This window comes from Mobula hypostoma, chromosome 9, assembly GCF_963921235.1.
Source record: "Mobula hypostoma chromosome 9, sMobHyp1.1, whole genome shotgun sequence".
In the NCBI taxonomy this organism is placed as follows: domain Eukaryota; kingdom Metazoa; phylum Chordata; class Chondrichthyes; order Myliobatiformes; family Myliobatidae; genus Mobula; species Mobula hypostoma.
Window position 1 is genome coordinate 37,415,660 of NC_086105.1, and position 25,438 is coordinate 37,441,097.

Below are 25,438 nucleotides of genomic sequence, written 5' to 3' on the forward strand. Positions count from 1 at the left end.
CACACATGTGCATGGATATAATCATATCAGCTTATACACGAGTTGCAGCTACCGCCTGTCACGTTCAGTATTTTGACGAGCGGTTCGTGGAGAACTGGCGGTCGCTTGGCGCCTTCCTGATCTGCTGCGTTGGAGGGAGTCCCGTCCTCCACAGACCTCAGCAGCCTGTGGGCGATGTCCACAGGTGCACATTCGGGGGAACACTGAACCATACGCGGACAGTGCAAATGAAATAATCATTACTCCAATAGTATCATTTTTCGCAAGTTGGTGTTTAATATTTGTTTACCACCCACCATTAAAAAGGACACGCGGGCGTTAGAGTGACTACGCTGGGTCTCCTTCGGGTTTGTGAAGGCTACCGCTGATAGGGGTCATGTCTGGGGGAACTTAGGATGTCTGCTGCTTGCAATTGGCTGCGTGGAGCAGGAAGTAGAATTGTTACCACCTCCTTCCATGGTTCAGCTGATCTTGGAGACGGAAGTGAGTTGTGTTCGGCTGTCTCAGGGCTAAGCCGGTCAGTTGTACTTTGGATTTCGCCCTTTGCAAAAATGGGAATCATGTGCGAGTGAGGAAAGGTGTTACTTTCGTATCGCCTCAGCGGCGAGTGAGGGAAGAGCGGGCGTCAGGGAATAAGGCGGACAGGAGTAAGTGATTCCTGCAATGAGAAGAGTGTCAGAGGGTCAGGGATGGCATCCATTCAACCGACCCGAACGGGAGAAGAAGGAGACGACGGCGAGGACGGTTCTCTGCACAAAATGCTGACAGCGATAGAGGAGGAGAGGATCAGAGCGAGCCTCAGACAGGAGATGAGCGTGCTGGGTAAGTGAAAGCGACCACTCGTCTCGCCTTGAACTGTCAGTGCTGGATATTGCCAGGGATAACGATCTCCGCCATGGCTCCTTACTTTATTCATATAGGCTGAAGATCTGTCATTCTGGGAAAAAAAAATCACTAGGACTATTCGTATTGTTCCAGAGAAAAACGATCCACTTTGTCAAAGTTGGTCTTGTCGTATTCAGTACCCTGAACCCCAGCAGTTCACTCCACCTTCACTCAAACCACCTTAAAAATCTACTGTGTGATTGGCTGGAATCTGAATCTGAAACACCACATCTCTGTTCTTGATAGCCTGCTGAGGGGCACTATACTAAAACCCAATGGGGTTTGAATGGACTTTGTGATAATGGCAGGGCGTTTTGCAGGCTGTTGGAATGAATGCCATCACGATTGCTGCGTTGCCCCCGTTTTACTTGAACTAAATGTGTTTGAGCATGACACTTCGTTGTTAGTGGCTAACCATATGCCTCCGTTATCAGGCTGCATCGGTAGAGCATGCCGTCCAGAGATATAGCGGGCTTTAATGCAAATATGTGGGTGTGGGTTGTGTCAGTATGTATAATCTTGTCTGGGCAGCGCAGAGGCTTCAACTCGCTGTTGGTGTTCAAATGCAACTAAATGGTGAAGGTTAATCCATTGTTTCCAGACAGTGTACTGACCCCGGTAATCGTTGTACATTTTGCGTTAAAGGATTTCATTACTGATCTGACTTACTACTTAACTGTAGGATGAGTCTGCTGACAGCTGTATTATTTTTAAATTGGTACTTGGGATAAAGAGATTTTTGTAAGGTGGGTTATAAAGGTAAATTTTTGGAAATGAGAGTAATGAAGAATCATCTCCGTCTCCTCGTTTATTAATTCAATTACCTTGTCTTGTGTGTAATGCTCGGGGTGAGGTAACCTGCAATTTGAAAGCAAGCCGCAGGTGTCCAGTGAGCATGCGCCGAGTCGCAGCGGCTCCTGGGAGCTGCAGTCACGGGAACCGAGCTTGCAGCAAGTTTGACGGGAAATGGAACCACGAAGAACTACATGTCCCACCGTGCACGAGCGAGGGAGTGCGCTCATTGTCGGCCAGCCTCAGTGAAAAGGATGATGTCATTGTTATCAGAACCACCTTGACTCTCCCAATGGACAGATGGCAGGACTGCCCAATACAACCAGTAATCTCATGGGTACCTGTTGAAAATTCTTATGCTCTGCAGTCAGCGGCATTTAATCATAAATATCTTCATGAATTAACTTCTGGATGTTTTTTAAACAAAAATCAGTGCAACTTACAATAATAAAACCTCCAGTTTTTGTTGCTCCTTGAACGTAGCAAGAGTCAAGATGCTTCACAGATATATTACCAAATAATATGCCATTTACCCCCCCCCCCAATAAGCTATTGATATAAGGTGTAGAAGCTTGGTGGAGAGATATATTGAGATAGGAACATTTTAACAGTAATACAGGTGGAGAATTGAACACTGGAAAACCAGAGCAATAGAGCAAACCAGCTGAAGACACAATACTGAAGTGAGTAAAATTAGAGATGCTCAAACATATATTTAAAGTTATTGGTCTGGAAGAGCTTAGATGGGAGGTGCTTTTAAAAAAAAACAAGCTGAGAATTTTAAAATGGTGTGAACTAACTTGGAGCCAAAATATGTTAATACTTGGGAGATATGTTACAAAAACACAGTAAAGTTTTAGGTGTCCATTTTATGGAGAGAAGAGCGGGAGTACACTTAAAATGGCCTGGAAGTCACAATATTGTGTATGACAATAAATGAAAAAGCAAAGTAAAGCAACTCCGATGAGGTGGCATAGGAGAGTTTGACTGCAGCTCTGCTCATCTTGGGTGGAATGTTACAGTGAAGTTGTAAACATTCTGTTTTGGTTCAGGCAATTGGCAAAATGCAGAAGATACTTACTGGCCAGGAAATTGCCTTGTGGTGGGGGCTGAACACGATTGATATGATCTTCTCAATGGTTTAGTGCCCATTCAGTACTAGAAATAGGACAATTTGCAATTTGAGACAATGGAAAAGTCAAAATGGGTATTGTCAGCATGCAGGTGAGAAAGAATGCTATGCTTTTGATAAGTAGATAGGAAGTGGGAGCTGGGATGAATCTTTGACAGACCCAAGTACCTGAATTAGAAGAAGTGCCATTGAAATCTAATTCACAGACTGCCTTCAGTGAATAAGTAAAAATGGAACCAGTGTGGTATAGTCCCATCCAGCTGGCTATAGAGAGACATTTGAAGGGAATACTGTATTATAATCAATCATATGAAAAGCTGTGCAGTGACAAAGAAAGATGAAGAGGAATGGATTATATTTATCTCAATACCATTGAATGTCATTCGTGGATCAAAGGTGGTGATGAAATGGCTTATAGGAAGGAGATTGAACTTCTGATTGAATGGCACCGTAACAATGACCTCTCACTCAACCAAAGAGCTGATTGCTGATGACAGGAGGAAGAAGTTGGAGGTCCATGAGCCAGTCTTCATTAGGGGATCAGAAGTGGAGAGGGTCTGTAGCTTTAAATTCCCTAGTGTTAACATATCGGAGGATCCATCTTAGAACGAAGCACATAAGTCTCGTCATAAAGATTGTACAACTGTGCCTCTACTTTCCTAGAGGTTTGCGTGGATTTGGCATGTCACCAAAAACTTTGACAAACTACTATAGATGCATAGTGGAGAGTATCCTATCTAATTGCGTCACATGGAAAAAGCCCAGAAACAAAAAAATACTACAGAAAGTGGCGGAGACAGCCCAGTCCATTGCCTTCCCACCACTGGGTACATTTACATGGAATGCTGCCACAAGAAAGCAGCGTCAGTCATCATTCACCCCCACTATGATCTGCAGACTCACTTTCACGGGCTCGTATTCTCAGTGTTAATTTAATTGCAGTTTGCCTTCTTTTACACATTGACTGCTTGTCTGTCTTTATATAGTTTTTCACAAATTCTATCTTTTCCTGTAAATGCCTGCAAGCATATGGTATTGTATACATAGATTTACTTAGAATTTTGAGCTTTGGTGGGATGAAAACCTGTCTGGGAAATCCTTGAAGGCTGGCTATTAGAAGTATGTACATGTAGAGGTGCTTATCAAGTAAATTGACTATAATGTGACATAATATTCCAAAACCTTTGTTTTAATTTGCTCACTGCACATCAGTTATCTCCATTTACTGATTTGTTCACCACCTGTGAACAATCATTGCACTGGGAGATGTGTTGGGTGGTGGTGCCTTTGGTTATGTAGAAACTTCTCGTGTGCTCGGACACAGCAGCTTCTACAGGGTCAGCTAAAGGTGTTATTGCCTTTTTAAAGTTTTTTTTAACAATCGAAAGACCCTGCTGGATACTGTGAACTTAAAGTCCTTCAGGCCTACCCCAAAAGCGAGTTGGACTCAGCACGTAAAGGAGGTGTGCAGTATAACAGCAAGTGACTGCTTTAAGCAACACACATCAAAGTTGCTGGTGAATGCAGCAGGCCAAGCAGCATCTATAGGAAGAGGTGCAGTTGACGTTTCAGGCTGAGACCCTTCGTCAGGAATAGATGCTACTTTGATGTGTGTTGCTTGAATTTCCAGCATCTGCAGAATTCCTGTTGTTTGCGTTTAAAGTGACTGCTTTAGTCGCTTTTCTTGCGATTGCAAGACTCTGTTGGACATTGTTGGCGTGGGGTGCTGTAAGTCCACTTCATTGGTTTATTGGTGAAGGGTGGGGAGCTGTGCGGCCTCAGTTGTTGTGGGGACTAGGCCTCAAGCTGCAGTGTTGCCTGTTTTCAGCTGCCCGGAGGGGAGCATCAGAGTCACGTGCTGCACCGGAGTGCCAAAGGCAGTGGGACATAGCGTCCCGGTTGAAGTTGGTGCTGTCCCTCTAGTGTTTGCTTTACAGAAAGCCAGGTGTTTTGTGTTTGACTGCAGATTGTTGCAACATTTGTGGACTCGGGGACTTGGACTCTGTAGATTTTGTGTGATTTGCTATCTTATATGTGTTTGCTACCTTAAATAGCTATATGTGCCTTGTGCTGTGTATGTCTGGTGGCACTGCATTTTACACCGTGGTCCTGGGAATACTGCTGTTTCTTTGGCTGTATTCATGGGTATTCATTTATGGTTGAGTGACAATTAAACTTGAACTAGAATTTTTAAAGCTGTGCCAAAACCTGGCAGTACTACACTAGTATCAGTAAAAACAAGCATCATAGTAACTTAACAGGTTGATGTTAGCCTACAGTAAATGGTTAACTGTTGAGTGACTAAGCAAGCTACCTGCAGGTTGAGGGCTGGAAGGGGAATTTTTTAATGTAAAAATTTCTTTCCTAGGCAACATTTTTGTAACTTCCACCATGGCTCAGTTGAAAGGAATGTTCAAAGTCAGTTTTGGCTTACCAAACTTATTACAAGTGAAATTGTCAGTGGATGTTCTTCGCCCTTCAGCTTGCCTGCTGATTGGTCATCTATTTCTCACATACATCATCTGTTCACAGCTTAATGGTCACTGTTAACCAACAGCTTCAAGCATATGATTAGGAGCAGGAAGCCTCTTGCTTTTAAATGAAGAGTACCGTATCTGAAAATGTAACTGTCTCTCTGTCCACAGAAGCTGCCTGACCTTCTGAATGTTTCCAGCACTTTGTTTTTATTTCAAATATCTGGCATCTGCTATGTTTCAATTTTCACAATCTATAACTTTCAGTGCGTCACATAACCTATGAGTAATCTACCATCACCCATCTCATTATTTGTTGAGGTTGGTTAACCCTGGATAAAGAAAAATGTCGCAAAGAGTTCTTTCCTCAATTGTTTTCCACATTTATTCATTCAACTATTAGGGGAGGGTTTGCGCTGGCTGTCCTTTACTGCTTTGGTGTTAAAGATACCAAGAAACTAGAAAGATATGTACTCGTTATAATACAATGAAATGTGATGGTGTCATCAAATCATGTTATCATGAAAAATCAGTACTTTATCTAGAAATCGTCACTAAAAGGAACGTACCAGATGACATTGATGTGATAATCATCTGTTCCATTCAGCATCTAATCATTATTGTGAGTAATTGATCTCACTGGCATTCAAGTCTTCTGACCTATCTGTCTGTTTCAATGCATACTTGGAAACAAATAAGGCTGTTACGAACATTGAGCAACATTTTAAACTTTAAAAAAACTCTTTCCACTGCTTTACTCGCATCACTGTGTAGGTCGGCACAGCTCAAACGTCATCTATAAATTTCTGATGATACAACCATTGCTGGCGGAATCTCAAATGGTGATGAGAGGGCGTACAGGGGCGAGGTATACCAGCTAGATGAGTGGTGCCTCAGCAACAACCCTGCACTCAACATCACTAAGTCCGAAGAGCTGATCGTGGACTTTAGAAAGGGTAAGGTGAGGAATGCACACCAGTCCTCCTAGAGGGATCAGTAGTGAAGAGAGTGAGCAATATCATGTTCTTGGCTGTTAATATCTCTGAGGACCTAACATGGTCGCAGCATATTGCAGACATCCCACCCTGCAAAGACTCATTTCAGGGAGGTAGCACCCCCACCTCCCCCGCAACACCATATAACCCCCCACCCCGCCCATCGACCTCCAAGGGTGTATGTAATACTTTGTTTAGTGATTTTGTCTAATCTGTAAACCAAGTTGGGTATATGCAAAAAATGTGACATTAAAATATGTGCTTATATTATATCATCATGTTTATTCTACTACAACTTTAAGCAAGTCTACAGGGAGTTTGGCTTCATCACGTAGGACATCAATAGCGTAGCTCCTTAACAGCTAGCCAGCTAGTTTAAATAATGTTATCTATGCTGTAATGACACCTGTTAAACTCACCTCAACATGTCTTTTACATTTTAACCCACCATGGGCAATAGAAAAGTCACTGTTGCAAACAGTGCAGCGAGCAACACTGTCATTATTTTTGAGGTCGACTGTAAAGCCCGCCCACAGAGAAAACTGATAGGTCTACTTAGCAGGGGTCCCCAACATTTTTTGCACCGCAGACCGCTTTAATATTGACAATATTCTTGCGGACCAGCCGACCCGGGGCGGGGGGTGTGGTGTTAATCACGACTGGAATATAGGTGATAAGTCAATAGCATCATATCATTTTAAGTAATGTTTGGATATTAAACACACAGCCATATTTTCCCCGTATGAACATATAAAATCATTGCAACACACCAATATCGCTGTATCAGTGGGAGCCCTGGGCTTGTTTTCCTGCAACAAGACGGTCCTATCGAGGGGTGATGGGAGACAGCGATACTCGAAGGGGGTTCCTTATGTCCAGTCTATTCCGCAATTTAGTTTTCGTTGCATTCATTGCAGAAAACTCCGCTTTGCAGCGATATGATGTTGGAAATGGAAGCAACATTTTCAGTGCTTTCGTGGCTATCTCAGGATATTTAGCCTTGACTTTGATCCAGAATCCCAGCAGAGATGTTATGTCAAACAAACGTCTCAGCCCGTCGTCATTTACAAGCTCGAGGAGTTGATCTCCTTCCCGCGCTGACACGGATGACGCGCGGGTAATGACCTCGCATGCGTTCAAATTCAACAGTGCGTGACAGGGAATGAGGAAAGGTGCAGCTGACTCATATCGTTTCATATCGCCAAATCATATTGTTTCCTCACGGCCTGGTGGTTGGGGACCACTCTTAGCACGAAGAGAGACCAATCAGGATGCTCACATCCCTCTCCCTCTCAAAAAAATCTATTTCCGGGATATTGTATATAATTTCCGGGCATCAGGGAGCCACTATCGATATGCAGGAGACTCCTGGATCTTCCGGGAGAGGTGGGATGTCTGATATTGATGCAGCTCTAAAGAAGGCAAGGCAGACTCTATATTTCATTAGGAGTTTGTGGAGATTTGGTATCTCACCTAAAACACTCTCAAATTTCTACAGATTTACCCTAGAGAGCATTCTAACCTGCTGCATCACAGTCTAGTACGGGTGCTACTGAACAAGATCGATGTAAGCTGCAGAGCGTTGTGATATTGGTTAGCTCCATCCTGGGCAGTGGCCTCCATAGTGTCCAAGACATCAGCAAGGAGCAGTGCCTTAGAAAGGCAGCGTCCCCACCACCCAGGACACTATGCCCTCTTCTCATTGTTGATCAACAGGAAGGAGGTACAGAAGCCTGAAGGCACACACTCAGCGATTCAGGAACAGTTTCTTTCCCTTTGCTGTCCGATTTCTGAATGAACATGGACCCAGGAACACTACCTCAGTACTTTTTAATTTCTGCTTTTTTGCACCACTTATTTAACTATTTGATATATATACGGCAATTCACAGCTTTTTTTCTTTATGAACATGTACTGTATTTTGCTGTTGCTGCAAAGTTAACAAATTTCATGACGTATGCCAGTGATATTAAACCTAATTCTGATTCTTTCCATAATTTGGATTTTAAAATTATTTTACTCTCTGGTTTCTCTGTTGGTTTTTTAAAGAGTTGGTTAATGAATGAATCTCAATCAAATGTGGGAGATTTGATAAAATAACAAGTCCTGTTTAATAGTGGTTAAGCTACATTTTTAATACCAGTTAATCTACATTTTAATAGATCCAAGTCTCCAGATAAATTATGTTATTAATAGATTATGATGATCTCAGTGGAATCAAATCATTTTAATGTAGACAGTTCTGTTTTTGCTCTTCATAAAGTCCTTTAAAACAATTATGATATCTTTGTCTTGTGTGCTTAGTGAATAACTTGGGGGTGAAGTAGGACATGAGAATGATAAATGCCCTACTTTTGATGAGGTTAAAGAGTTTGTGAACAGGTGTCCTGAGCTCTCAATTCATAGGACCCTTGTTCTTTTCCACTGTCAAAGACTTCTATTTTTCATTCGCATGAATTTATATTTAAACAGTAATTCAGTCTACCCACCATTTCGATGTGCACTCCGAAATTAGGAAAACTATTGTGAATACTAGGTGAGATTTATTTGCCATAATATGGTCATTTTTAAGGTTTTGCAATTACCCGGTTGAGATATGAATTTTAAAGTTGCTTAATGAGTTTATTCTCAATCAAAGGAGAGATATTAGGTCAATTTCTATTTTGGTTTGTTCATTGATTAGGCTCTGTTTTACTGAGAGGGAAAGGATTAGAACATTGAGGCTTCATAGAAGTGAAGATTAAAAATGTGGCACTTCAGTAATAATAAAAACTGCCAAAGGAATTGTCTAGACCACTTACTCCCTCAACTTGTTCTACACTTCACATGGAGTAGCCTTAACATTGTTTAATCACCTTTGATACATATCCCTTGACGTCCCCTTTTAATAGCAAAATACTGTCACTTTGTCCTGTTAATTTTAATTGAACCAAGATGTGCTGAGTTTCTTGGGAGTAAGTTCTAGATTTCTTCTATCTTGTGCTTTTTACTTTTTGAAAGCTTGACTGTGATATTGGGAGACTGGAAATCTGTATGAAGGTTCCAGCTTGCTCCACATCTGGGGCATTAACTGTATGCATCTATGTATTTCTGTGTGTGTGTGTGTGTGTGTGTGTGTGTGTGTGTTGTTGGCAAGGCCAGCATTCATTGCTCATGGGATACGTGGTGGGAAGACAGCTGGTGAACCACTGCAACCCTTATGGTGAAGCTACTTTCACCGTGCTGTTTGGAAGCATTTTTAGGATTTCAGCATCTGTTAAAGAATAGTGATGCGTTCAGTCACAGGATAATGAAATAAATGAGACAATTTATTCAATTTATTGCTCTAAAGTTAACCTATGATTCAACTGATGTTTCTTGTTAACTGAGGTTTGCCTTAAAATATCCACAAATATTTATGTTATCCAAGCTGTTGTACCACCTGTCTTTTACCCCATTGTCTGCTTGTTTCATGCATATGATGCATTTTTCATTGGCAGCATTTTTGATTGGTCTGGATTATTTTTTGGCATTTGTTACAATAGGTAGTGTTTGAGGGAAGTATCCTAGAGGTTTATTGGGAGTAAGCCAAAGGAAAATGGCAACATGGCAAGACAAAAGGAAGATCTGTAAAGAATATGCCATACAAAGAAAGACACATCCTTGTGACTTACAAGGAACGAAATGGGGGCAAAAGGATGGAAGTCTCGAGAATGTACATTTAATCATCAAGAATGAACATTGATTCTTGGCCAAAATTATTAAATTCCTTGGAGGAATATAAAAGTTAGGGGTAATGTACTAGATACAATTTTTGTTGTAATTCCAAATACATTTGGCCAGTTGCCAGATAGCAGACTCTCAACTGTCAGAACATTTTGAGTCAGAAGGACAAGCATGAAGCGTAATCCTCTGTATCCTTTAGTTCATTCAAGAAATTGACTGAAAGGTACACATGGATCACCAAAGACAGAAGGTCAGTTAAAACATACCGTACATTTTTTTGATGGACAAGGCAAACCCAGCACAGGTCACAGGCTATTTGCTAGTGAGAGGGAAGTGATAAGTTACACTATAGTGTATAATGCCTTGGCTGGACCATCACTGCTACATTGTTTTGAAACAGGAGCATAAGACTGATACTAGAGCTATGAAATTATGCATTCCAGCATCTTTTCTGATGTTTTTTTTTGTATCGAGAAAGGTGATAGGATGTTGGCCTGACAATACACAAAAAATATTGGAGGAACTCAGCAGACCAGGCAGAATCTATGGAAAAGAGTAAACTGTCGACATTTTGGGCCCAGACCCTTCATCAGAATTGGGGGGAAAAAAGATGAGAGGTTAGAACAAGAAGGTGGGGGTGGGGGGAGGGGAGAAAGGTGATTGGCGAGACTGGGAGAGGAGGGGGTGAAGTAAAGAGCTGGGAAGTTGATAGGTGAAAGAGATAAGGGCTGGAGAAGGGGGAATCTGATAGGACTTGGGGACCTGGTAGTTGCTTTCTGGGGTATAAGTTTTGATAAGGATTCATAGAGTTGTTTTCACCTGCAGCTGAAAGCAAATGGGGGGAGGGGGCATAAAGTGACATTGTCTAGTAAATCATTTCGGGAATATTATACCCTGAGAGTGATAAGAACTTGAAACTGATTGCAAATAGCAAAGAATTATTCCAAGGAAAACTCACTATGCCCACAAGGGAGAAAAGAATGACTAGATGAAATGGAGACATGTAGGGAGTATAAGTCTGACATAGACCTGTTGGGATTAATTCCTATTACAAAATATACTTCATAGCATAATCAGTTTTTAATTTTAGTTCCTCTGTGTTTGGACAGTGAATTATTTCTTCATCTGCATGTGCTGATATTTTTGCCTACACTTTCCTCTTCAGCTTCCACTGCTGCACCAGGTATCCTCTCCAGACCATGGTAATAGTTGTAAGGTCACACTTGATCAACCATTTGGAATTTTGTATAATTTATTGCCGTTTAATACGTATGCAAAGCTGCTTGGGCAGAAGGTGCTCTTGCATCCAAGGCTGAAGTTGATACCTTGCCTCCTATGTTCTGGGGAAAAAAATTGCTTATGCAGTTTAAAACACTGCTCTGACTGATGCAACATCAGTTCTTTTAATAATGCAGAATTTCAGTGGCTTAATTCATTTTCAAATTTTTATAAATATGTTATAACATCATTTTGAAGTTAAGCTGATATTTACAAAAGAAATAAATAATTCTGAAAGTTGACACATCTATTTGAGATGTAATGCACAGAGACCCAAATTGGGTTTGTGCTCGAAAATGAATGCAAAAATTGTGGAGTTAGTCATATAGCACAAAACTGGGCCCTTTAACCCATCAAGCCTGTACCAACAGTTGAGCAGCACTTCATCCATTGCCTACTGTACCTTGGCAATTCAGAGTCAGAGTTATTGTCACTGACTTGTGACGTGAAATTCTTCGTGCAGTAGCAGTACAGTGCAAAGACAAGATTATTATAAATTACAAAAATTGTACAATAAAAAAACAAGGTCGTGTTCATGGACCATTCAGAAATCCAATGCTGGAGGGGACAAAGCTGTTTCTGAATCGTTGAATATATTCTTCAGAATCCTGTACCACTTTCCCAGTGGTAGTAACGAGAAGTGGGCATGTCCTGGATAGAGGGGGTCCTTAGTGATGGATGCTGCTTTCTTGAGGCTCTGCTTCTTGAAGATGTCCTCAGTCGTGGGGAAGGTTGTGCCTGTGATAGAGCTGGTTGAACTATCTGCATCCTCTTGTGATCCTGTGCATTGGAGCTGCCAGTTCAGGGTGTTTGTCCAGATACTACCTCGCTAGTTGCAGTCTTCGTGGATATTTTTTTATGTGCCTTGCTGAATTAAGGTGGTGCTGTGTTTAAATTTCCAGCAGTAATCTTTTCATCAAATTGTTTTTAAATTCTTTAGAAGCTGTCACTGCCAGGAGATCCAAAGATAACTGGCTTTGTAAAGCACATTCTTCACAACCTGGGAGCCCCTAAGGCACAGTGGTGAGACTTCCAGTGAGAAAGTGTGAATATTCACATCAAATAAAGTTGAGAAGGGAAGAAAGTAAAAGTGCAGAATTGCACCCACTGCAGATTTTTTAAAAATTATGCAGAATATTTAAAATAATTTAAAGGAAGAAAATTGGACTACAAGAACATGCTAGTCAAAAATATTAAAATGACTAAGAGAATTTTTTTTATTGACTATAACAAAGTGAGCATTATTTCCATAGGAAGTGAGCTTGGGAAATTAATAATAGAAGACAAGTAGATCGCAGATGAATTGGTCACATTTCAGGATTGTCTAATGTCATTTCCAGTACGCAAGTGTAAAGGAGAACAAAATAATTGTTACACTGGATCTGATGCAGCATATAAAAAGACACACTAAGATAAAGAGCACATAAATTTAAAAAAACACAATAAATATAAATAGATGAGATGGTTTATATTAGATTAGATTAGATTATGACACGCAGTCCGCTTTTATTGTCATTTAGTAATGCATGCATTAAGAAATGATACAATGTATACAGAGATTTATGGAGCTCCCTGTTGGAACTGGCTGAATCTACAACCCTCTGAAGCTTCTTGCGATCCTGTGTACTGGAGCTGCTAATTCAGGTGCTTCTCCAGATACTACGTTACTGTTTACAGATTTGCCGTCTTTGTGGAAATTTCTTTGAGTGTTTTGCTGTATTAATGTGGTGTTGAGTTTAAAGCTCCAGCAGTAACTTTTTCATTAAATTGTTCTTAAGTTCTTTAGAAGCTGGTTCAGTACATGAAGTGAGGCAAGATGCAGGAGTGCCTCTGCATAAGGTGACTCTGACAGGAAGTGGTAAAGTAGTGGTGGTGGGGTGGGTTAGTGGGTGGAGGTGTTGATCAGCCTTCTTGAGGAAAGTAACTGTGTTTGAGTCTGGTGGTCCTGGTGTGGATGCTACGTAGCCTCCTCCCTGATAGGAGTGGGAGAAACAGTCCATGAGCAGGGTGGGTGGGATCCTTCATGATATTGCTGGCCTTTCTCCAGTACCTGTCTGCATATATGCCCTTGATGGTGGGTAGGCGGGTGCTGGTGATGTGTTGGGCAGTTTTAACCACCTGTTCTAAAGCCTTCCTGTCCACCGCAGTGCAATTTCTGTGCCATGCAGTGACGCAACATGTAGGATGCTCCCTACTGTGCATCTGTAGATGGTTGTGAGTAATGATGTGCATAGTCCAGCTCTCTTCAGCCTCCTCAGAAAGTGGAGGCATTGCCGAGCTTTCCTGATAGAGTTCTGGAACCATGAGAGGTTGTGCGAGATGTGCACTCCCAGAAGTTTGAAACTGCTCGTAGCTTCCACTGCTGTGCTGCTGATGTAAAGAAGGGTGTGAGTGGTATGAGTTCTCCTGAAGTTGATAACTATCTCCTTTGTCTTGTTGACATGAGGAAGAGGTAATTTACCTTGCACCAAGCCTTGAGCTCTTCCTTGTCCTCTCTGTAGACCATCTCATCATTGTTGGTGATGAGCCCCACACTGCTGTGTCAGTGGCAAACTCGACAATGTGACTACTCAGACTCCAGTCGCGCGGTTCGTACTGGTCTTCTCAGTAGAAGATAATAGTCATGGGTCAGAAATAGCTGTAAATCAGGAATTCTAATGGAAGGGGAAACATGGGGAAACGTACAATCACCAGGGTGATGGCAGTGAGCAAATAGGCTGACAAGAAATTGAGTTGTACTGGATCATAACCTCTTAAAAGAAGCAGCTACTGAGGTGATTCTTTGGTTTTAATTCTTGCATCCCAAATTCTCTTGATTTGGGAAGATTCTTCGAGATTGGAAAATAAAATATATTATTTTCCTCAAAAAGGAAGAAATGGAAAGCAAGAAAGTAGAGACCTATTAGCTGAGCTTTAATCATAGAGAAAACGTTGGAAGCTCTTGTGAAAGATCTTGTAGCAGGACACAGTAATCAAATAGGGTCAAGGTGGTTTTGTGAAAGGGATTTCGTTACTCATTTTACCGGAGTTCTTTGAAGAAGTAGTATGTATCATTTATAAAGGAGAATGGATTTGATGAGGTAGCTTGCCAAAGGTTATTTGGAAAATAAAAGTTCACAGTTTAGGGAATAATATTGACTGCCTATGAGGCAACAATAGGCACAAAATCCTTTTTTCAATTATCAAGATGTAATAAGTGTGTGGCACAGGGATTAATGCTGGGGTCAGCTTTTTACAACTTAAATAAATGACTTGACACTAACTGAAGGTTTGGTTACTAAATCTGCTTATGACACAAATGAAAACACGAGGAATTCTGCAGATGCTGGAAATTCAAGCAACACACATCAAAGTTGCTGGTGAACGCAGCAGGCCAGGCAGCATCTCTAGGAAGAGGTACAGTCGACGGTTCTGGCCGAGACGCCCGAAACATCGACTGTACCTCTTCCTAGAGATGCTGCCTGGCCTGCTGCGTTCACCAGCAACTTTGATGTGTGATGACACAAATGAATAGGTATTTGTGAAGAATAAAGAAGGAGGTTACAAAGGAAGATTAAGCAAGTAGGCAAAAGTCTGGCAAATGAAATGTAATGTGGCACAATCTAAATTTGTTCATCCTTTCAGAGAAATTGATTATTTTTTTAAAAAAAGCTTCTCTGAATGGTGCAAGTTTGCAGAGCACTGGAGGGCAATGGCCTGCATGTCCTAGTGCATGATTCAACAAAGGCTGGCAAGTAGACATTGCAAGTAATGGTGAGACTGACAATGTTGTTGCTATTGCTCTGTGAATTTAAAGGAAACATGGCATAAGACTATTATGTACCCTGAGCATTTATCAACAACTAGAGACCAAAGAACTTGTTTATGTGCTGTATCTCTCTGCCTCCAATGTTGGTCAACTTAAATTAATTTCCCCTCCATTCCCAGCATATTGATGTCTACCTAAAAGCCTCTTAAACATCATTACTGTATCTGGTCCAGTGCCACCCTGTGCAGCTCATACCAGGCACCTCCCACCCTGTGTATTTTAATAAAGCTTGCCTCATACATCTCCTTTAAATTATTTGCCCCTCAACTATGTGTATATGCATGGTATCTAGCACTTGAGTTAAGAATTGAATTGACTTTATTCCTTACATCCTTCACATACATGAGGAGTAAAAATCTTTACGTTACATCTCTGTCTAAATGTGCAATGTACAAATTATAGTAATTTGTAATAAATAGTATATACATTAAGATATACAACAGAGCAGTCGATATAGCTTAGAAATACAATTGTGTCAGCGTAAATTAATCAGTCTGATGGCCTGGTGGAAGAAGCTGTCCCGGAGCCTGTTGGTCCTGGCTTTTCTACCCTCGGAGAAGGAATTTGACTGTCTTTGACTGTCTCATAATTTTAAAAACTTCTCTCAGGTCTCCCCTCAACCTCCAACACTCTAGAATAGAACACGGACCGGGATTGAACTGGGTCAGTAGAGCTGTGAGACAGCAACTCTGCTTGCTGTACTATTGTGCCATCCCATAAGAATTGGAGGTCTAATTGAAATAACTTGGGCATTGATAACATAAATAATGAGAGGCTGTTTCTTCGGATACAGTTGTAGAAGAACTGAGATAAAACAATTCCTTCACAGAGGTATTTTGAATTTTTAGGTGTCACTGCGATATTAATTGCTGATCCATTAATTGGATCAAAACCCTGAACAAAGGTTTCCGTTTCCAATAAACTTCTAATTGAGAACAGTCACAAGCAGAATTCTCACGCAAGCAGACAGTGTGTGATCGGTTCATCCTCGGCTCCATCATCTGGTTTCCTATCGTTTTTAATCTGAAGACTTCTCATCCAAGTGCTAAAGCATCCATCTGTACTGTCTTGGCCTCTCCAGGCTTGGACGGCCACACTCCCTGAGGTAGTGTTACTGGTACTATTATTCTGCCCCTGCACTTCAGCTGGAGATTTGCACTATTTATCTTTTTGAATTTACCCATCCAATTAAAGAGACAGAAGCTTAGTTAACTTCCACCACACAGACGTGGACATGTCATTCTTTAAATATTCATGTACCTCAGTAAGTTGGTTGACGGGGCTGATACCATGTACCAGTGCAGGCTGGCCAGTAAATAAATGTTCAACTCAAGGTATTGATGCTATACTTCCCAAGAGGTGGTTCTACTATCCCAGAGCCATAGAAACAAAATCTAGGAGTGACCAAACTGATCAATAATTTCCCTCCAGGAAGATGAGAAGGAGCTTCAGAAACAGCTTCAGCAAAAGCACACGATCTTTTTCATATCTTGCTAAAATTAGATTTTGATGTTGAGAATATTTTATCAACATCAATATCATACTGATGTTCCAAAAGTGAATACATCTTCAAAGGTTCCAAAAGTGGTGTGAATTAAAGTGTATTTGAAAGGCCAAGTGTGAAGCAGATAAAGAATGCAACATACAGAAGGACCAGGCTTCACATATAATCCACCATGCAGACATAAATCCCTCCAATCCTTTCTAATTTTATCTACAGTACTGCGCAAAAGTCTCAGGCACATATATATAGCTAGGGTGCCTGATTCTGATATGGGCCTCTGTTGTGGACTGAGAGTGGGAAGGGGCAGGGAGAGGGGAATTGTGGTTGGGGAAAGGGGAAGGGAGCGGGAAGCACCAGAGAGGCATTCTGTAATGATCAATAATCCAATTGTTTGTAATCAGGTTACCTTCCCTGGTGTCTCAAGGGTGCGTTTGTACCTGTGCCACCCCACTCTGGCATTCCTTCTCTGCCTCCTGTTCCGCAGCCCACTCGTGGCACCCCACCCTCACTACTCCCAACATTCTTTGCTGCCATCGGATTTACAAACTCGTTCTCCGCTTCACATTGATAAATACAACACTGTTAAAAGGTATTAGGCACCCTACCTATATACAGTATATGTGCCTAAGACTTTTGTCATGTATAATTATTACTAGGTGCCAGTTCTTAACCCTCAAATGTCAGATTAAGTTCTGTGACTCCTTCTGTTTCAGTGCTGCAATCCGTAGTCTGGATCAGGGCTTCCCACAGACCGCTTGCTTAATGATACCAGTCTATGTCATAAAAAAGGTTGGGAGCTCCTGGATTAGGTGGTATGCCTTTGGACATGTCACTGACTCCTCCAAGTCACTTTAACCATTTCATATAATGCTGCTTGTCCTAAGCCTGATCTTTAGGGCAGAATCAAAATCAGGTTTAATATCACTGGCATATGTCTTGAAATTTATTAACTTTGCAGCAGCAGTACAATAAAATATATGATAAGCATAGGAAAGAAGTTGAATTACAGTAAGTATGTATATGTATATTAAATAGGTAAAATACCTAGGACAAAAACAGAAATTTAAAAAAGTAGTGAGGTAGTGTTCATGGGTTCAATGTCCATTTAGGAATCGGATGGCAGAGGGGCAGAAGCTGTCCTTGAATCACTGAGTGTGTGGCTTCAGGCTTCTGTACCTCCTGCCTGATGGTAACAGTGAGAAGGGGGCATGTCCTGCATAGTGGGGGTCCTTAACAATGAACGCTGCCTTTCCGAGGCACCATTCCTTGTAGATATCCTGGATACTACAGAGGATTCATTATTAACACATGCTAATGAGCGATAAAATTGGTCACATTACCTAATACATAACACCTTTCAGTTTCCAGTCGATCTTGCCAAAAGGCTAGTGTCCAGAATTTTACTTATGTGTACAGTTCTCCATTTAAAAATATCTGCTTGTTTAAGGACACATTTCCAAGAGAAAGCAGTCAATAATTTATTCCAAATCCTTGCGTGGTCTTTAATATGATTTTATTTGCACCTAATTATTAAATGCCTAACAATTAACTGGATGAGTCTGTTTGGTAATGAGATTTTATGTTTTCTTTAAAATCTGAATTGCTATGAATGCTTCCCTAGGCTCCCTGAACAAGGGTTTGCTATCCAATGTAGTGTTTTTACTAGTCCATGCACTGAACAATGAACAGGGATTTCCTTAATCACCTCAGAGTGACCTACAAATATCTGCAGGCTGTTTCCCTTGACTCTGTGCAAGTTGTTCGAGCAATTTGTGTTTCCAAGCCGCTGATTCAAACTTGTATTTCCAGAGCCAGCTGACATTAAACTTCTGGTTAAGTCTGCACATGAACCTCCTTGCTCACACTCTCTCCTGTGTTATCCGTGGAGTCACTGAGTGTATTTAATGCCGATATTGATCGAATATTTTTTAGGGAAACTAAGGGTCAAAGTTCTTGTTGCATTTTTGTTTTTTTCTGTGCGCTTAGAGGGGGATTTGGGGGCCATTGTTCTTGTTGCATTTCATGCAGGGTAGAGGTTTTGGGGCTTGATGATTGTGTCACCATTCCTTCTTGTGCGGTTGGGGGGGAGGGTTGCTGTTTCTCTCTGAACTAACTTTAATGGTTTTTCTTTGTTTCGTGGCTAGCTGGAGAAGGAAGATCTCAGAGTTGTATCCTGCATATATACTTCGATAATAAATGAGCCTTTTAAATCATGGGATGTGGGAATTAGGCAGAGGACTGGATCCAAATCAAAGGATTAGCCATGATCTTGTTGAATGTTAGAACAATCCAGAGAGCTGTATACCCTTCTCCTATTTCTTGTATTCGTAAGATAATGAATGAGTCTGGTCTTTGAGTGGAATATGATTTGGTTTTTCAAAGAAGGTTTACATTCTCAGTTCCAGGATAGATAAACTCACAGATACTACAGAATTCAGAAAGGGTTTAAGAATGGAGGTAGGTAGGAGTTTAAGACAGAGCTGATTCCAGTAATAAAAACACTTAGCCCCTCTTCAGGCAATTAACCTGAGGCTGCCAGGGATTTTATGAAGAAATGAAGTCCAACAATATTGTTACACAAGTGGAATTTCAGTTCTCTCAGCATGCAGTAGATTCTCAAGCAGAAGTTTTTGTTCTCTGATATCCTTTGGGATTATGGGGAAAAGAAATGTGATGCATCTCAAGGTAAATTTTATCTAAATATTACAAATGTTTGTACTTCTATTGAAATAGCAACATTAACTAGAAACTGGAAGGCCTGCCACATCAGGTTTTGTTGGAATACATTAGCAAACCCCAATAGGACGTCACTCCAGAAACCACAGAACATCTGCTATTTCTCTCTGCCAACCTTGGAATTCACCCACAGAACTTAAATCCCATATCAGAGTAAGATTTCAGGATGCATTGTATTTCTTCCCATCTGCTGTTTTCTTTGAGTATCCAATTACCATTACAGAAGTGAAAATTAGGGAGGAAAAACATCAAAAGCATTGAGAAAAGGAAGGAGAAATTTGTATTTGACTAGTTTTGAAAATTAGAAAATTTCAGCTTCTGAACAAGTCTTAGGGAAGCCAAGAAAAGTTGATATTTTGCACTAATTGACACTTTATAATACTTACAGCAGCTTGGCATTTCATGCAGACAAATGGCAATGGACCAATGTGAACTACATCACTAAGCCTATTCCATTGGCAGCTTCCTTAATGTAATGCTAATAAACATCGGAAGAATTATGAGTTAGTTTTTATTACCTCCCTCAACTACCCATCATTCCCTTTAATGTATTTTGCAGATTTAAGGCTTTTCTTTTAGCAAATATGAGTCAATCTGTGTATGACGACAACAAACGATTTTAGTAAATTTACTTGTGCATAGTTTCATTGTATCACAGAATTGTAATGGCACAGAAGAACCTAGTTAGTCCTTCGATCATATGCTGGCTCCAATGAAGATATTTGCAACCATTGCAAATTTCAGCACCTTAAATATATATAGGTCCCTATTGTCCAACATTGACGGTCAGCTATATCAGATGCGTTGGGAATCCAGTTTGTGATAAACCATGTCTGTGTGGTTGGTAAAAATCCAAGCATAGACTCTCATGTTACAGGGCATGTGATCTTTGTACTCAAGTTCAAGTTCAGTCACCTGACTGTAAATATATACAACCAAATGAAATGATGTTCCTCTGGACCATGGTGCACCTACTAAACTTGTATCATGCAGCACAAATAAGTTAACAAAATCTAGTTCAAAGTAGATGTAATGAACACCACAGGTAAACAGTAAACAGCTCATTGTTCTCATGACAAGACCTCAGTGGTGGCAAGGTGTACATTAATCTCACAGCCTGAGGTAAAAAGCTGTTACCCAGACTGGCAGTCCTAGTCCTAATGCTCCTGTACCTCCTTCCTGATGGTAGTGGGTCAAAGAGACTGTGGAATGGGTGGTAGGGATCCTCAACAACTCTTATTTGTATGGTGAATGCTTGTATATATTTGTATGGTTTGTTGATAAAAAATTGAAAACAGAATCTGTGCATGTGTGTTTCCATTATGTTTCTTTCAGAATATTATTGAGTTTTTAAAATCATGACTCATGTGGTTAGTATATGTTTTATATAAATAAAGCTTACCCTCCTATTTGTATTAAATTTCCTAAACAATAACATCCTGTTAACTTTCATAATTTGCTACTATATTTTTGTGAATCATGCACTAATATGCTCAGATCCTTTTGTATCTAAGTTCTGCAGTCTCTTGCCATTTTTCCTGCCAAAATGGATGTTATCCCACCTTTGCCAGATATTTGCCCATTCACTTAATCTATGGATATCCCTTTCGTAGCCTACCTATGTTTTGTACCACTCATGGTTCATCTGGATTTAATTACTAGTTTCTACAGCCAGTCAGGCAATGCCTGTGAAGGGAAAAATAGCCACTTATTTGAAAGTCAAAGTAAATTTATTATGAAAGTACATATTCGTTACCGTATATGACCCTGAGATTCATTTTCTTGCAGCATTTACAGGAAAATGAAGAAATAAACCAGAATTCATGAAAACTATACATGAAAAAACTGACGATCAATGTGTGAAAGAAGACAAATCAGGACTTCTGGAAGGGGAAGTTGAAGGAACACACACTAATCCTCGTCGAGGGATCAGCAGTGGAAAGGGGGAGCAGTTTCAAGTTCCTGGGTGTCAGCATCTCTAACGATCTATCCCAGGCCCAACATATTGATGCATTTATAAACAACGCATGACAGTGGCTATATTTCATTAGGAGTTTAAAGAGATTTTGTATATCGCCAAATTGCAATTTTCTACAGATGTACCATGAGAGCATTCTGACTGTTTACAGCACCATCTGGTATGGAGAAGCTCTGCACAGGATCAGTAAAAGCTGCAGAAAGTTGCAAACTCAGCCAGCTCCATCATGGGCACTAGCCTCCCCAACATTGAGGACATCTTCAAAATACAAAATAAAGGTCCAGCTTCGATCTCTGAAAAGCCACCTCACATGCAGAGTGGCAATTCTGGAGCAAATGTGAACCATTGAAGGATGCTCAACAACTGTGGCAGAACTTGAATGCAATTACTTCCTACAAAGTGAAACCAAATGACGTAGGTGCAAACAGGGTTTCGTTCCCAGATGAGCTCAATGCCTCATGTGCTCACTTTGACCATCAAAACACGGAGGCACCTTTACAAGCTGTCATCCGGTGACCCTGTGATTTCAGTCTCTGAGCTCGACGTGAGAGCATCCTTCAGGAGGTGAACCCACAGAAAGCATCTAGCTCAGAAGGGGTAACTAAAGACCTGTGCTGATCAACTGGCTGGAGTGTTCACCAAAAACCTTAACCTCTTGCTTCAGCAGTCTGGGGTGCCCACTTGCTTAAGCAGGCATTAATTATACCGGTGCCTATGAAGAACGTGGTAACCTGAAGATTTAGCATGTCATCTAAAACATTGATGAACTTCTATAGTTGTGCAGTGGAGAGTAAACTGACTGGTTGCATCACAGCCTGGTATGGAAACACCAATGCCCTTGAATGGAAATGTCTACAAGAAGTCGTGGATACAGCCTAGTCCATCATGGGTAAAGCCCTCCCCACCATTGAGTACATCTACACTGCTGTTGCAGGAAAGAAGCATCCATTATCAAAGGCCCTCACCATCCAAGTCGTGCTCTTTTCTCACTGCTGCCATCAGGAAGAAGGTAAAGGAGCCTCAGGACCCACACCACCAGGTTCAGGAACAGTTATCATCCCAGAGTCATGAGGCTCTTGAACTAGAGGTGATAACTCAGTCAACTTCACTTGCCCCATCACCGAACTGTTCCCACAACCTGTCTTCTCTATCATTTTGGATCTCCCCCTCCCCCTCCTACTTTCAAATCTCTTACTAGCTCTTCCTTCAGTTAGTCCTGACGAAGAGTCTCGGCCTGAAACGTCGACTGTACCTCTTCCTAGAGATGCTGCCTGGCCTGCTGCGTTCACCAACAACTTTGATGTGTGTCGTTCCCACAACCTATGGACTCAATTTCAAGGACTCCACAATTCACTTTCTCAATGCTTATTTATTATTATTTTTTTTCTAGTTTTGTATTTGTAGTTTGTTGTCCACCCAATTGAGTGTGGTCTTTCATTGATTCTGTCATGTTACTGTGAATGCCCACAAGAAAATGAATCTCAGGGTAGTATATAGTGACATATGTGTGCTGTACTTTGATAATAAATTTACTTTGAACTTCGACACTTATGTGCTGGTCCCAGGACAGATACTGATCTACTCCATCCCCATTCCCATAATGAGGACTGGCTCATGAACCTCCAGCTTCCTTTCCTGTAGTCAATAATCAGCTCTTTAGCTTTACTGTCTTGAATCTTCCTCCTATGTGCCGATGTGTCACTACCTTTCATTGGCCAACTACAGTGCTGTCATCAACAAAATTAAACATGGCATTGAAGCTGGACATAGCCACACAGTCATGGCTACAAAATGAGTAGCTGGGGATAAGCACACAACCTGTGCTGATGGTGATTGTGGAGGAGATGTTGTTGCCAATCCAATCTGACTGGGGTCTTGAGGAGACGAAGTGAAAACTGGGGCGGGGGGGGGTGCATGGTGAATAAAGCTTAAGAGTAACAGTAATCTATAAATGAAAATGAAACAGCATTTCAATGAAATATCTTCTGTGGGTTCCTGTATATTCATCCTACAAAAAGGTGCAAGAGTATGGGTCAGAGACCCTGAATGCCACTTAACGATGTGCTCTGATACTGAGCAGCAACACAACTATCAGCTGTGATTGATGATAATTTTACACTTAATTGTTTGTATTAATGTATTTTTTTCAAACTGCAGTATTACAATGGCTGTACTATCAAACCAATCCTTCTTGATCACGTTTACTGTAAAATGCTGATTGCAAAGCAGAATGGACAGCTTGGTTAAACTAGTCAAGGGGTAAGAAAGTATACACTTGTTATTTCTGTTAAACGCAATAAGGATGTTTTGTTCATATAACTGAGTGCATAAATACCTCTTTTGGTTAATGTAGTCTTTCAGTGCAGCAGTCTTTGATGTAATTAGTTGCTTGTTCATTTAACATTTAAATTAACTGAACTATTGTGGTCTGATGAAGGCAAGAGTGGGGGGATGAGCAATTGATCTGCAGGAAGAGGAAAATGAAATAAGTGTGAATGTGGCAGAAACAATTTAACAGCTTGTGGTTTACAGAGGAAAATAATTCTCCCTTCCATAGTTGCTGTCTGACCTGTTGAGTTCCTCCAACATGTTGTGTGTGTTGCCCTGGATTTCAACATCTGCAGAATCTCTTGTGTTTAAGTAATTTGGAGTTGCCATGTGTTTCACACAAGGACTGGAGATTGGTGACCAAGAAGGACTAAAATTCAGTGGAATTAGAAGATTTTCAGACATCTCAGAATAGACACTACAGTGTAAAGAACTTTGGTGGAGCAGGCAGGAGTTTAGTCCTAAAGGAAATCGAGAGCACTAATACCCTTGTGCCATTGTGAAACATTTTCTTTGTATGCATTTAGATCAACTTGAAAAAATTAGTTTAAGATAATTCTATGTCTAAGCTGTCAGGAACATGTGTGCTTTATGTGAGGAATGCTTTATTGCACAGTCTTTACCACTATTATTGTGCTTGTATAAAAATCGTATGAGCAATTAAGCAAGAACAGATAGTCCCTGACCCACACACGGTTTCTGTTTCTCAGAAGTGACCATAAGCTGATTTCTCTATGTCAGGAATATTTTCTATAGTTATCCATATTGTATCAATCTATAATTTAATTTAATCAAATAGTTTTATCATCTCATCAGACGATGCAGTCTGTAGTGAGACTGTGAGGACGGACAGGCAGATGATAAGGCAAAATTGCAGTGAGTGGATTGAGGTGAAGTGTAACATGGGGTCAAAATCAAGAAGGGTGATGAATACAGGACTGAGGGCATTACATTTGAATACACGCGCTATATGAAATAAGATAGGTGATATTGTAGCACAGTTATGGATTTGTAGGTATGACGTTGTGGGCATTACTAAGACATACCTGTTAGAAGATCACAGGTGATCTTCCAAGGAAACACCATACATTGAGAGGACAGACAGGTAGGCAGAGGGCTGGGGTGGCTCTATCAGTAAAAAATTAAATTAAATCCTTAGAAGGAGAAGACATAGGATTGGAAGATGTAGAATCCTTGTGGCTAGAGTTAAGAAACTGCAAGGGGAAAAGAACCTGATGCAAGTTATGTACAGGCTCCCAAACAGTAGCCGCAATGTGGGATATAAATTTCAACGAGAAGCAGAAAAGGCATGCAATAAAAGTAATGATAAAATCATCATGGGGAATTTCAATATGCAGGTGGATTGCGAAAATCGAGTTGGTACTGGATCCCAAGAGAGGGAATTTGTAGAATGCTTATGAGATGGCTTGTTAGAGAAGATTGTGGTTGAGCCCACTAGGGGAAAGACAATAAAGTGTTGTGTAATGAATCAGATTTGATTAGGGATTTAAGGTCAAGGAACCCTTGCGAGACAGTGATCATAATTCACACTACAGTTTGAGAAGGAGAAGCTAAAATCATATGTATCAATGTTACGGTGGAGTAAAGGGGAATATAGACACATAAGAGAGGAACACACATCAAAGTTGCTGGTGAACGCAGCAGGCCAGGCAGCATCTCTAGGAAGCGGTACAGTCGACGTTTCAGGCCGAGACCCTTCGTCAGGACTAACTGAAGGAAGAGTTAGTAAGGGATTTGAAAGATCTTACTAACTCTTCCTTCAGTTAGTCCTGACGAAGGGTCTTGGCCTGAAACGTCGACTG

At 40.9% G+C, this 25,438-nt stretch overlaps 1 protein-coding gene across 2 annotated transcripts in view; it reads left to right on the top strand.

Annotated features, from left to right (window-relative positions):
- Positions 1–442: 442 nt before the first annotated feature.
- Positions 443–25,438, top strand: part of kiaa0930 — a 103,132-nt gene continuing 78,136 nt past the window's right edge. Inside the window, exon 1 of one of the 2 annotated variants that reach the window (XM_063058094.1) lies at positions 443–822. In XM_063058094.1, the coding sequence (XP_062914164.1) occupies positions 690–822 (133 nt within the window). In that variant the 5' untranslated portion in view covers positions 443–689. The remainder of the gene's footprint in view (positions 823–25,438) is intronic. The other variant, XM_063058095.1, reaches the window with a different exon arrangement.